Source organism: Nematostella vectensis, chromosome 12 (assembly GCF_932526225.1).
Source record: "Nematostella vectensis chromosome 12, jaNemVect1.1, whole genome shotgun sequence".
Classification (NCBI taxonomy): Eukaryota; Metazoa; Cnidaria; class Anthozoa; order Actiniaria; family Edwardsiidae; genus Nematostella; species Nematostella vectensis.
The window spans coordinates 2,046,493-2,059,385 of NC_064045.1; the positions used below are offsets into that span (position 1 = coordinate 2,046,493).

At 42.2% G+C, this 12,893-nt stretch overlaps 1 protein-coding gene across 1 annotated transcript; it reads right to left on the reverse strand.

Annotated features, from left to right (window-relative positions):
• Positions 1-1,218: 1,218 nt before the first annotated feature.
• On the reverse strand, positions 1,219-7,473 carry LOC116611571. Its single transcript, XM_032371965.2, has 2 exons — positions 6,955-7,473; positions 1,219-2,783 (listed from the first exon to the last, which is right to left on the reverse strand). The coding sequence occupies exons 1-2, from the start codon at positions 7,049-7,051 to the stop codon at positions 2,323-2,325; spliced, it is 558 nt and encodes a 185-aa protein (XP_032227856.1). The 5' UTR covers positions 7,052-7,473; the 3' UTR covers positions 1,219-2,322.
• Positions 7,474-12,893: the final 5,420 nt, after the last annotated feature.

The window sequence follows — 12,893 nt, forward strand, 5'->3', positions numbered from 1 at the left end:
GAGTGGAGAGATAACTATAGCACACCACGACACATACAGCACCTTTAAGCAGACTGTCTGGTGTCCATAAGAGTGGAGAGATAACTATAGTACACCATGACACATCCCCTTCAAGCAGACTGTCGGGTGTCCATAAGAGTGTAGAGAACTATAGTACACCATGACACATACAGCCCCTTTAAGCAGACTGTCTGGTGTTCATAAGAGTGGAGAGATAACTATAGTACACCATGACACAGCCCCTTTAAGCAGACTGTCGGGTGTCCATAAGAGTGGAGAGATAACAACTATAGTACACCATGACACATACAGCCCATTTAAGCAGACTGTCTGGTGTCCATAAGAGTGGAGAGATAACTATAGTACCCTATGACACAGCCCCTTCAAGCAGACTGTCGGGTGTCCATAAGAGTGGAGAGATAACTATAATACACCATGACACATACAGCCCCTTTAAGCAGACTGTCGGGTGTCCATAAGAGTGGAGAGATAACTATAGCACACCATGACACATACAGCCCCTTTAAGCAGACTGTCGGGTGTCCATAAGAGTGGAGAGATAACTATAGCACACCATGACACATACAGCCCCTTTATGCAGACTGTCGGGTGTCCATAAGAGTGGAGAGATAACTATAGCACACCATGACACAGCCCCTTCAAGCAGACTGTGCCCCTTTAAGCGAGTGTGACCATTAGAGTGGATCGTGGTCACAGCCACCATCCTATGTATATGGGGCTAGTTAGCCCCAGCTCAGTTGCGCGATACTTCAGCCTGTGATTTGCTATACATCTTCACAAGAGAGAAATATAGTGGAGTCCATCTGATTTAACGTGAGATGGGGGGGGGGGGGGGGTGAGTGGGTGTGTGTGTCGGGGGATGCCTGTGCTTGTGTGGAAAGGAGGGCTAGAGGGTCACACCAATACGGTTACACAAAGGTTTTCTTAACTCAGTTGACGGGTTAAGATATCTCACCTCGCGAACTGCACGAAAACCCTGGTGGAGCTTGTCATGCGCACTAGCGCAGCATGTATTTAGAATGTAACCTTTGTAGTCATTGGCAACATTTGGTACTCTTGTCACGGTACAAGGTTAAGGTGACGCCCAAACAACTATCAGGGGCGTGGCCAGGGGGACACCCAATACTGCATCAATACTACGGGGCTTCATCCCCCCCCAGCCAAAATACTGGTAAGTAAAGAAAACATTATCACAAACGCAGGAGGATATTTTTTATGGATAGCGTTACGCGTTTGACATCTCGGCTATCCGGTAACCACACTCACTGTCACCTATGTTCCCCCGACTGTTCAAGCACTTCTAAATATATTTTACCCCATCCAAACTCCAGCTATGTCTTATTTGACGTAATCTATTATTGTGGCTTGAAGTAAGCATATCGCTATGAGGAAGCGGGCAGTTTGAGACACGATCTCCCGAGTCCACCGGTGTCAGCCGCCAATTTGTCATCCAAGTGTCAGAAAGCATCCATTTCAATCGGCTGATTTAGGGAACCTATTGCGATATTTTCTATTGAATTTGGAAGTATTAAACTTTGTTTTTAGATAGTTATGTTGACTGTTTCGAGATTTTAGCAAATTATTTCTCGTTCAATATAAAAGTGGTTTTCAAAAACCCATGGAATACTATTATAAGCATTTAAATGTTTATTTAGTACTAATACACTGTAATGTCTTTATTCTCTTTTGTTCTGGCTTGACTATTACACTTTAACATTACATTTTGTTGTACGGGATTTTGAAAACCAATCCAAATGAAAACAATAACAAAAGTATGGCTGCCAAGGGCTCTTTCAGTTCTTCGGAAATGAAGCCTTTTTGCCAGGCTCATTAGCTTAGTGGAGCTCTTGTTAATCAATTATATTTCCCACACTCTGATTGGCTAACTTCTCAAAACTGTAGTCACAGTAACCTGCGTCTTATTATATGCTGAATTATTTACTTTTATTAGTTTTTAGACCTGATTGACAACTTTAACCAATCAAGACCCCTAAAACAACTTTTTGCTGGTGAGAATTATCCGCTCACCATGTGTTTGAACTCTTATGTTTGCTTCGCTTTCTAGAATTGGCCTGACCTTGGCCAAATACTTCCTCCCATTTCACAGTCAGTATCAGCGTCTGGTGTTTTATTTTACGTATATAAACCATATATAAACCATAAGAATATTCCAAATGGTGTATAGAAGACGTCACTCAAAGACCGTATCCATGGCGACCGAGGCAGTGAATTCTTGGTGAATATTCGCCCTCGAAATTGCCCAAGAAAAGAAATAATCCCGAGACGCACGAAATCAATTAGTCAGTTTTTTGGTGATCTGGGCCCTTCGTCTTCCTCCTCATTTTCCGGGACCTTAGCCAGCGAAGTTTTCCAGCTATGAGGAGGAATGTACTTAATTTCCGGACACGAGATAGACCGTGGTCGGATTTTCGGACGTTGCACTTCCAGCCTTCGTTTCGCCTCTGGCGAGTAAGATGTACGGCGAAGCAGCTCAGGCGAGAGGCTTTTCTTGCGCTCCTCGCGATCAGCGTGATGTAGCTGAGTGGAAAACGTGTAGAGGCTATCGGTCACGTTTTGGCGGCTAGGTCCTGTTTTGCGGACGGGTCTGGGGGACTTGACGCAGTTATACCGCTGGCTTGAGTGAACATGCTCCGCGATCTTGAGGCGAAGGGCCGAGACGAGTTTCTCGAGTCTGCCGCGCTCCTTCTCGTGTCGGTCTGACAGGTGGGCGAGTCTCAACTCCACCAGGAAGCTGGACACTTCTGCAAGAGAAGCACAGCGTTTAGTGACTCAGCTGTGATGTGCGCGACATTGAGGACGTTTTAAAGGCGATCATTTAAAACATTTTTTTCTCGAAATAAGGAGAAAGAGAAGAAAGTAAAGAAATGGAGAAGGGAGGAGAAGAAAGGAAGAAAAACGAGAGAAAGAAAAAGTGGAAAAGAGAGACGAAGAAAATTTAACTCAAGCATGGGCGGATACAGGATGGGCGTGGGGGGTACATATGTAGCAGAGGGGTGTTGCAGGTGTGTGTTAGCGTGTCAGCTTATAGGGCCTCTCACCACAGGTGGCCCAGTGTGTTAGCGTGTCAGCGTATGGAGCCTCTCACCATAGGTGGCCCAGTGTGTTAGCGTGTCAGCGTATGGGGCCTCTCACCACAGGTGGCCCAGTGTGTTAGCGTGTCAGCGTATGAGGCCTCTCACCACAGGTGGCCCAGTGTGTAAGCACGTCAGCGTGTTGGGGCTCTCGCCAAAGGTGGCCCAGTGTGTTAGCACGTCAGCTTATAGGGCCTCACACCACAGGTGGCCTAGTGCGTTAGCGCGTGAGCGTACAGGGCCTCTCACCACAGGTGGCCCAGTGTGTAAGCACGTCAGCGTGTTGGGGCTCTCGCCACAGGTGGCCCAGTGTGTTAGCGCGTCAGCGTACAGGGCCTCTCACCACAGGTGGCCCAGTGTGTTAGCGTGTCAACGTATGGGGCCTCTCACCACAGGTGGCCCAGTGTGTTAGCGTGTCAGCGTATGGGGCCTCTCACCACAGTTGGCCCAGTGTGTTAGCGCGTCAGCGTATGGGGCCTCTCACCACAGTTGGCCCAGTGTGTTAGCACGTCAGCATGTTGGGGCTCTCGCCACAGGTGGCCCAGTGTGTTAGCACGTCAGCCATTAGTGTCAGACAGATTCCCGGTAGAAACATGTCATTGTTGGACGTATGTAAGCTGACCCCCTGACATGTTTTATACTTTATAACCTATATATACATATAAATGCTATTTATTACTATTTTATATAGCGGGTTGACGTAGAAAAAGGGTGTGAGAAGGGGAGGTGACCACAGATAGGATGGGGTGGAATTGGAAAGAGGTGGCCACAACAAGGGGGGGTGCATGGTAGAGGAGAAAGGTGGCGACGGACAGGGTGCGGTGAAAGGGGAGAGAGGTGGCGACGGACAGGGTGCGGTGAAAGGGGAGAGAGGTGGCCACAGACAGGGTGTGGTGTAAGGGGAGAGAGGTGGCCACAGACAGGGTGTGGTGTAAGGTGAGAGAGGTGGCCACAGACAGGGTGCGGTGTAAGGGGAGAGAGGTGGCCACAGACAGGGTGCAGTGTAAGGGGAGAGAGGTGGCCACAGACAGGGTGTGGTGTAAGGGGAGAGAGGTGGCCACAGACAGGGTGCGCTGTAAGGGGAGAGAGGTGGCCACAGACAGGGTGTGGTGAAAGGGGAGAGAGGTGGCCACAGACAGGGTGCGGTGTAAGGGGAGAGAGGTGGCCACAGACAGGGTGCGGTGTAAGGGGAGAGAGGTGGCCACAGACAGGGTGCGGTGAAAGGGGAGAGAGGTGGCCACAGACAGGGTGTGGTGAAAGGGGAGATAGGTGGCCACAGACAGGGTGTGGTGTAAGGGGAGATAGGTGGCCACAGACAGGGTGTGGTGTAAGGGGAGAGAGGTGGCCACAGACAGGGTGTGGTGAAAGGGGAGAGAGGTGGCCACAGACAGGGTGCGGTGTAAGGGGAGAGAGGTGGCCACAGACAGGGTGCTGTGAAAGGGGAGAGAGGTGGCCACAGACAGGGTGTGGTGTAAGGGGAGAGAGGTGGCCACAGACAGGGTGTGGTGAAAGGAGAGAGAGGTGGCCACAGACAGGGTGTGGTGAAAGGGGAGAGAGGTGGCCACAGACAGGGTGGGTGAAAGGGGAGAGAGGTGGCCACAGACAGGGTGTGGTGAAAGGGGAGAGAGGTGGCCACAGACAGGGTGTGGTGAAAGGGGAGAGAGGTGGCCACAGACAGGGTGTGGTGTAAGGGGAGAGAGGTGGCCACAGACAGGGTGTGGTGTAAGGGGAGAGAGGTGGCCACAGACAGGGTGCGGTGTAAGGGGAGAGAGGTGGCCACAGACAGGGTGCGGTGTAAGGGGAGAGAGGTGGCCACAGACAGGGTGCGGTGTAAGGGGAGAGAGGTGGCCACAGACAGGGTGTGGTGTAAGGGGAGAGAGATGGCCACAGACAGGGTGCGGTGTAAGGGGAGAGAGGTGGCCACAGACAGGGTGTGGTGTAAGGGGAGAGAGGTGGCCACGGACAGGGTGTGGTGAAAGGGGAGAGAGGTGGCCACAGACAGGGTGTGGTGTAAGGGGATGGCCATGTCTATTAATCAGGCATTACTCCTCTCCACAGACTGCCTTTGTTTTTTTTGTGTGTGTCTTTTTAATATCTCAGTCGGATCTCTTAGAATCGATGTGAACTTTAGAAGCACACTAGCATACACACATTGGCACCAGTCGGGCCAAGACGGGACGCTAGCACAGTCTATTACCCGTGCAGTTTTTTTTGCCGATGAAGTTTAACTGAGGCAAACCGGCTATGCCATGCTGACGAGTCCTAATAAGGACGAAACAGCTGTCCATGGTTGCCGAACTGCACGGGTAATAGACTGTGCTAGCGTCCCGTCTTGGCCCGACTGGTGCCAATGTGTGTATGTTAGTGTGCTTCTAAAGTTCACTCTTAGAATCAATGGATATCGCAAGGTCTAGGCTAAATCTGCTTCTACAGCTCTATAAGAACTTCAAGATTGGGTTTATACAATTTGCCCAGGCTTAAATATAAAAGGAAATACTTAAATCATGATGAGTCTCCTTCTAGTGATTACGCGAAGAAAGTAAGACATTCCCAGCGTTTTAGATTGTCTGGGAGGCTGATTATACCTAATTTAAAAGACTTTAGACTTTCGCGGAAACCCTTTTACTGTTATTTGAAAGCCAGCAGCACTTCCGTCAGAGATGATTGGCAACATGACTGCGAAATGGCTTCATAATGTCTCATGATCAAGAAAAAAAAAAAGAATTGTTGTTATTGTGCTTGGGTTGATGTTTTTGTCTTGCTGCTTAGCGATTTCACTGATAATTTTGTAATTTGAAAAAAGTATTTTATTTGCCAGAGGTTATTTGAGGGGATAAAAAAGATTAGATCTTTTCTTAATGAATAAGATAGTCACAGTGCTGGCTCGAAGAAAAGATTGTTTTTGACCCGAGGAAATATTCATTGTAATAATAAAAAGACCACCTAAAAGCCGTGTTTTCCCATTCAATGCGCAAATTAAACACTTAGATCTCCAGGCTTTCCTTAGAGGGGAAAGATCACGTAATACTTTGAGGGGAATAAATCTTTTATTAAAATGTGTAAGACAACACAAAACAAATTATAGGCGATCTAAAATGCAAAACAGTTCAAATTATCAAAATTTCGCGATGAGCCTATAGTGTCAAAACGCTTCTCTTGTTTACAAAACACATATAAACATTGCCGGTCACTTTGATAATATTTTGCTCAATTTCCCCTCGAATTTACTGTACAGCTATAACCTCTTCAATTGTGGGTTTAGTTTGCACGTATTTTTCTAGGTATTATCTTTTATTTGCATAGAAATACTACCAGGCTCTCGTGCTGCCGTTTTTTTTTACAACTTGTCTGATCTTTCGGTGAATAATAATGGTTGACTATAAGTTTAGCTGATACTCAAAAGATACCGCGGTTCTCTGCCACAATTAGCATTATAGAAAAAAATGGTTATGGAAGACAAAATAATTAACTTCCCTTGGTTTGCGATTCTCACTTCAGCCGAAATATGAATAACAATAATCGCCAATCGGGTGAAGCGAGCGATTCTAAGTAAATATCAATATACAGAAACGCGATGTCTTTTGCGGTTTGGAGCGAAAATTCTTTCTTTTCTATACGTTATTCCAATTGCGTGGGGGATATTTGGACCATATCAGATAGAAATCACTAAATCAGTTTCCAGTTGGAAGCAGCATATAATATCACACCGTGTTGGGCCTTACTCTATTTACATAATAGAATCCCGATCTTTCTATAGTTACCGTGTTCCGTTGCGGTGGTTATTATTGGCAAGGTTCGACTCTTCGTTTCGCTGCTCGAGCAATAAAACTTCTACTCTCACCTTTAAGACTTGAGAAGATTTCTTTGTGAAGCGATTCGTCCTCTTTCTGTGGGTCTGGGACTGGCAGGATATTCTCCGATATTACTTGGAGGCTCATGTTTAACACAACAGCTGACCATCAACTCACCGACATCTCGTATTTCCAATGTGAAGAACTCTTTATGGTGAAACTACGAATCCCTTCAAGACTCCCTTAGATAATGATAATGTTCACAGGTCAAAGTAGCGTTTCGTTTTCTCGATCGCCCTCTTATTTTGCTACTGCCAGTCCTATGTTCTGCGAATCGAAACGCACAGCCCACTGAAAGCACCGAAACGAGAGAACAGTAAAAACTGAGCTTTTCCGCTGATATGTAGCATTCAGCAAACGAGGATAGCCGTAGAGTGGAGACGACCACCAACCTGATGGCAGATCTGAGCGCTAGAAATCTTGAAATAAGCGACGAAATGAGAGCAGGGGACTCGAATTCGGATGTGTTGTGTACGTGCGCGTTGCGTTACCGCGTTACCAAGAGCAAAGAGATGGGCTATTTATGACAGCAAAATCTATATATAGCCATACTTCCCACACCCCGTGTGCTCCTGTGGAAACGATCGTTTGATTGACGGGTTTTGTAGCTGTAAAGAAAGAGCCAAGTTTCGAAGGTTTTTTTTCTCATTTATCTATTCTCTATTTTGTTGTAATGTTTTTTGTATTTATTCCTGCGTTAGGGACACGAAGATTTAGAAAATTAGGTATCATGGAAAAAGAACAGTGTTTGACAATGCTTCAAAAAGAAATGACCCAATTTCTGGCGGCCAAGGAGGGATGTCCTGCCCCTGTTTAGGCGCCTGATAATTTATCATCTTTTTTTTGTGTGTGTGTGTGTGTGCTGGGGGGATATTTGGGAAATCCCTCACTATCAAGGAAGCACAAGTAAAATCATAAAGGCCTAAAAAGGATGAATACAATAAAGCAAAGGCTTTATTGATATATTGAGCCTTAGAATATTATTGATAAAGGTATAAACAATACCTGACTAATGCCATCAATGAAATGTGCTGCGCCTTTGCAAAGTGAAACGCCCAATTACATTGTTATTCAACTGTTATTAAATTATTAACATCAATTACTACGTTATAAACTGGTGTTAGTAATGTTTGTTTTGAAAGTTCATCGCTAGAAATACTATATACATCGCGCAGCAGCTAATAGTCACGATAGGAAGAATTCTTGATAAAATCCATGAATCAACGCTCCGGTGATGAGGCTGTGAAGTTATAAAATACGGCAAACCTCGCCCTCCGTCTACAGTAAAAAGGAGGGCATTATTGGTATTTTTTAAACTCCACAGGGCAATAAAGAAAAGCACTTCTTCTAACAGCCAAGTAATTGTTACAAAATAAGAGCTTGGGTTCCCTGTGTTATTACGCTGTTAAATTTGCCCAAAGTCAAAGCAGGGAAATGAAATCTAGTGCCATGTTTTTAAGGGATACTACGCATAAATATTTAGCTCAAGGGCGCCTTTAGGCCTCTGCCTTTCAAGGGAGCGCATGACCTTGCGAATAATTTTCAAATGAAGATACGAAGTCGGAATCCTCGAGTCCTAATCCAGGTTCCCGAGCCGATCCTTACTTTGCACTATTCCCACTGCCGTGAAGATTTTGCCGTGAAAAAAAAATTGCCGTGGAGAAAAAAATTTGCCGTGAAGAAAAAAATTTGCCTTGAAGAAACTAATTTTGCCGTGAAAAAAAAAATTGCCGTGAATAAAAAAATTTGGCCGTGAAGAAATAAGGTTTGCCGATAATAAAGTTTTGCCGTGAGATAATAAAGTTTTGCTGTGAGATAATAAAGTTTTGCCGTGAGATAATAAAGTTTTGCCGTAAGATTATAAAGTTTTGCCTTGAAGAAATTTTTTTTGCCGTGCCTTTGTCTGTTTGTGGGCCACCGTAGCTTTTAATTTTGTTTGCTAACTTTATTCTCGGTGCAGGGTTCGATCCACTAACAAGGCTTTGTACTGGGTTTCTTGTGCTAATAAGCTTGGACTCTATAATGAGACTAGGAGTAACCATAGGTTAGAAATTGCGGACTAGATGATTGTAATGGCTGTTTAGGACAGTGGTTTTCCTTTCAGAAATAACAGAAGTTGCATCACAATTTGTTTCCCGTTTCTTGGTCAGATTGCGGCAAAACTGTGCTAATCGGATTCGCTTTCACTCGAGCGAGATAAAAGCGATTCAGCTGAAGTTGTGCCATTTTATAACAGCGAAATTGTTTATTAAAATTTAAAAAACAGTAACTCCAGCGTAAACCTCAAATTATCGAATCCTTGAGACAAACTCAATTAAAATAATCCTCACGACTCTCGTGGTAGTCCGTCAGGTGAACACATTGCTGCTTGCACGTGTTCTCAGATACACCCCAAGGGGATTGTGGGAACTTTTGGACGAAGGTTTTTATCAAGAGAAATCGAGATGGACTCCCGCAGTAGGTTTGCGTACACTCTTGTGCCCGCAGTTAAGGGGAAGTTCTTCTGAGCAAAACCGTCTAGCTACCGTTCTTTGTGGAAGTCCCGAAAACATGTCTCAAATATCTGGATATCTGTGTGCTATATATATGAGGAGCATTGAGGGCTCGTACAATTTTCCACAAATCAAATTCAAGCACTTTTAAGGACTTTTTCAAGGCCTTTTTGTAGAAATTCAAGGACTAGTAAAAGATAAATTCATTACAGACAATATAGGGCAGACATATTTTTCCAAGTTTTACCAAAAGCTTTTATCAAGTATACTCATGGTTTATTTTCAAAACAAAAATAGACGAGGATTGGAATCTGGGCCTGGCTACAGTTTTACTTTCGCTTGTTCTCTAGTTCTTCTTGGCTAATCTACTCCTTGGCCCTTCCCTAGTCGTCATGATATTGGGTGTAATGTTTTTTTCTTTCGACTTGCCTCATCTAGCAGAGCCTTACTCATATCTATTTTGGCAAGCCCACCGATCGCTATCACGATTGTGAACAAATTTTCTGATTTTTTTTTTCTGGCAATTCGACTCTTGCCTGACCATTAGAGAGTGTCAACAGCATCTTAACGAGCTTCCAGAGTTTTCAAATACAACTCTTCCAGGCTAGGTGCCTTAAGAAGAACGCACCCAGCCTGTCTAGCTTGTAAGGGCTGGCGAATGATCAATCCGAGAAATAGTACCAAGAGACTGAAAAAGCCGTTTTGAAAATCAGAGAAATTGAGATGCCTTAAAATATGAGAAAATCAATATATTAGAGATCATTCACTACTTCTCTTGTAGTTAAAATCTACAAAACAAAGGCTCCTGAGCTTTTTCAGCTTTCTCCACATTCTGTGTACGGAGCACCAGGAGATCGTCAACATCATCGTCGTCAACAAGTGCTCGAATTTGGCGAAGAACATTTCCTTTTACTGTACAATCTGCGTAGGATCTACAATCGTGGTCACATGACCTACAATCGTGGTCACATGACCTACAATCGTGGTCACATGACCTACAATCGTGGTCACATTGCCTTGTGACACAGGGTTCCGGTGCGATTAAAAAAGCGTGCGCGCATAATCTATTTTTGTTTGTTGAGTTGAATGCTCCTATAGAACCTATAGTTTTAAGTTATAAGGCCTTGAGTGCTGCTTTCACATACTTTATTAAACGCGCCATTTACCCCAATCCCCCCTCAGTCGCCCCCCCCCCACTTTCCGTCTCCTCCCCTCCAATGTTATTTTACGGGTTTTGTGTTCTTGCATGGATTATTGTTTTTTGAAAATTTGGACAAATTCCGAAAATGTCCCAATGATTTTTACTATGATTTTAGATGCAGATCCTGTTTCAGGCCACGGATTATACAAACTTTCTTTTGTACATCCTTACGATGTTCCTAGGACTTCGTACTACTTTTCTATACCGAAATGCCCATGCTTTCATTTCGCCTCAGTGTATCACCAGATTTTGACATCATTAGCAAGGCCAAACACCTGATCACGATAGCCACTTGTTTTGCCGCTTCAAAAACAGGGAATAGGTAGCCTAAACTACAGAACTGAGGCCAAATTCATATATAGCAATATACAGTAGCTAGCAAATAACATATAGCAATATACAGTAGCTAGCAAATAATATATAGCAATATACAGTAGCTAGCAAATAATATATACCAATATACAGTAGCTAGCAAATAACATATAGCAATATACAGTAGCTAGCAAATAACATATAGCAATATACAGTAGCTAGCAAATAACATATAGCAATATACAGTAGCTAGCAAATAACATATAGCAATATACAGTAGCTAGCAAATAATATATAGCAATATACAGTAGCTAGCAAATAACATATAGCAATATACAGTAGCTAGCAAATAATATATAGCAATATACAGTAGCTAGCAAATAATATATAGCAATATACAGTAGCTAGCAAATAATATATAGCAATATACAGTAGCTAGCAAATAATATGTAGCAATATACAGTAGCTAGCAAATAATATATAGCAATATACAGTAGCTAGCAAATAATATATAGCAATATACAGTAGCTAGCAAATGACATATAGCAATATACAATAGCTAGCAAATGACATATAGCAATATACAGTAGCTAGCAAATAATATATAGCAATATACAGTAGCTAGCAAATAATATATAGCAATATACAGTAGCTAGCAAATAATATATAGCAATATACAGTAGTTAGCAAATAACATATAGCAATATACAGTAGCTAGCAAATAATATATAGCAATATACAGTAGCTAGCAAATAACATATAGCAATATACAGTAGCTAGCAAATAATATATAGCAATATACAGTAGCTAGCAAATAACATATAGCAATATACAGTAGCTAGCAAATAATATATAGCAATATACAGTAGCTAGCAAATAACATATAGCAAAAAACAGTGGCTAGCAAATAACATATAGCAATATACAGTAGCTAGCAAATAATATATAGCAATATACAGTAGCTAGCAAATAACATATAGCAATATACAGTAGCAAGCAAATAATATATAGCAATATAAAGTAGCTAGCAAATAATACATAGCAATATACAGTAGCTAGCAAATAACATATAGCAATATACAGTAGCTAGCAAATAACATATAGCAATATACAGTAGCAAGCAAATAATATATAGCAATATAAAGTAGCTAGCAAATAATACATAGCAATATACAGTAGCTAGCAAATAATACATAGCAATATACAGTAGCTAGCAAATAACATATAGCAATATACAGTAGTTAGCAAATAATATATAGCAATATACAGTAGCTAGCAAATAATATATAGCAATATAAAGTAGCTAGCAAATAATATATAGCAATATACAGTAGTTTGCAAATAATATATAGCAATATACAGTAGCTAGCAAATAATATATAGCAATATACAGTAGCTAGCAAATAATATATAGCAATATACAGTAGCTAGCAAATAATATATAGCAATATACAGTAGCTAGCAAATAATATATAGCAATATACAGTAGCTAGCAAATAATATATAGCAATATACAGTAGCTAGCAAATAACATATAGCAATATACATTAGCTAGCAAATAATATATAGCAATAAACAGTAGCTAGCAAATAACATAGGAATATACAGTAGCTAGCAAATAATATATAGCAATATACAGTAGCTAGCAAATAACATATAGCAATATACAGTAGATAGCAAATAACATATAGCAATATACAGTAGCTAGCAAATAATATATAGCAATATACAGTAGCTAGCAAATAATATATAGCAATATACAGTAGCTAGCAAATAATATATACCAATATACAGTAGCTAGCAAATAACATATAGCAATATACAGTAGCTAGCAAATAACATATAGCAATATACAGTAGCTAGCAAATAACATATAGCAATATACAGTAGCTAGCAAATAACATATAGCAATATACAGTAGCTA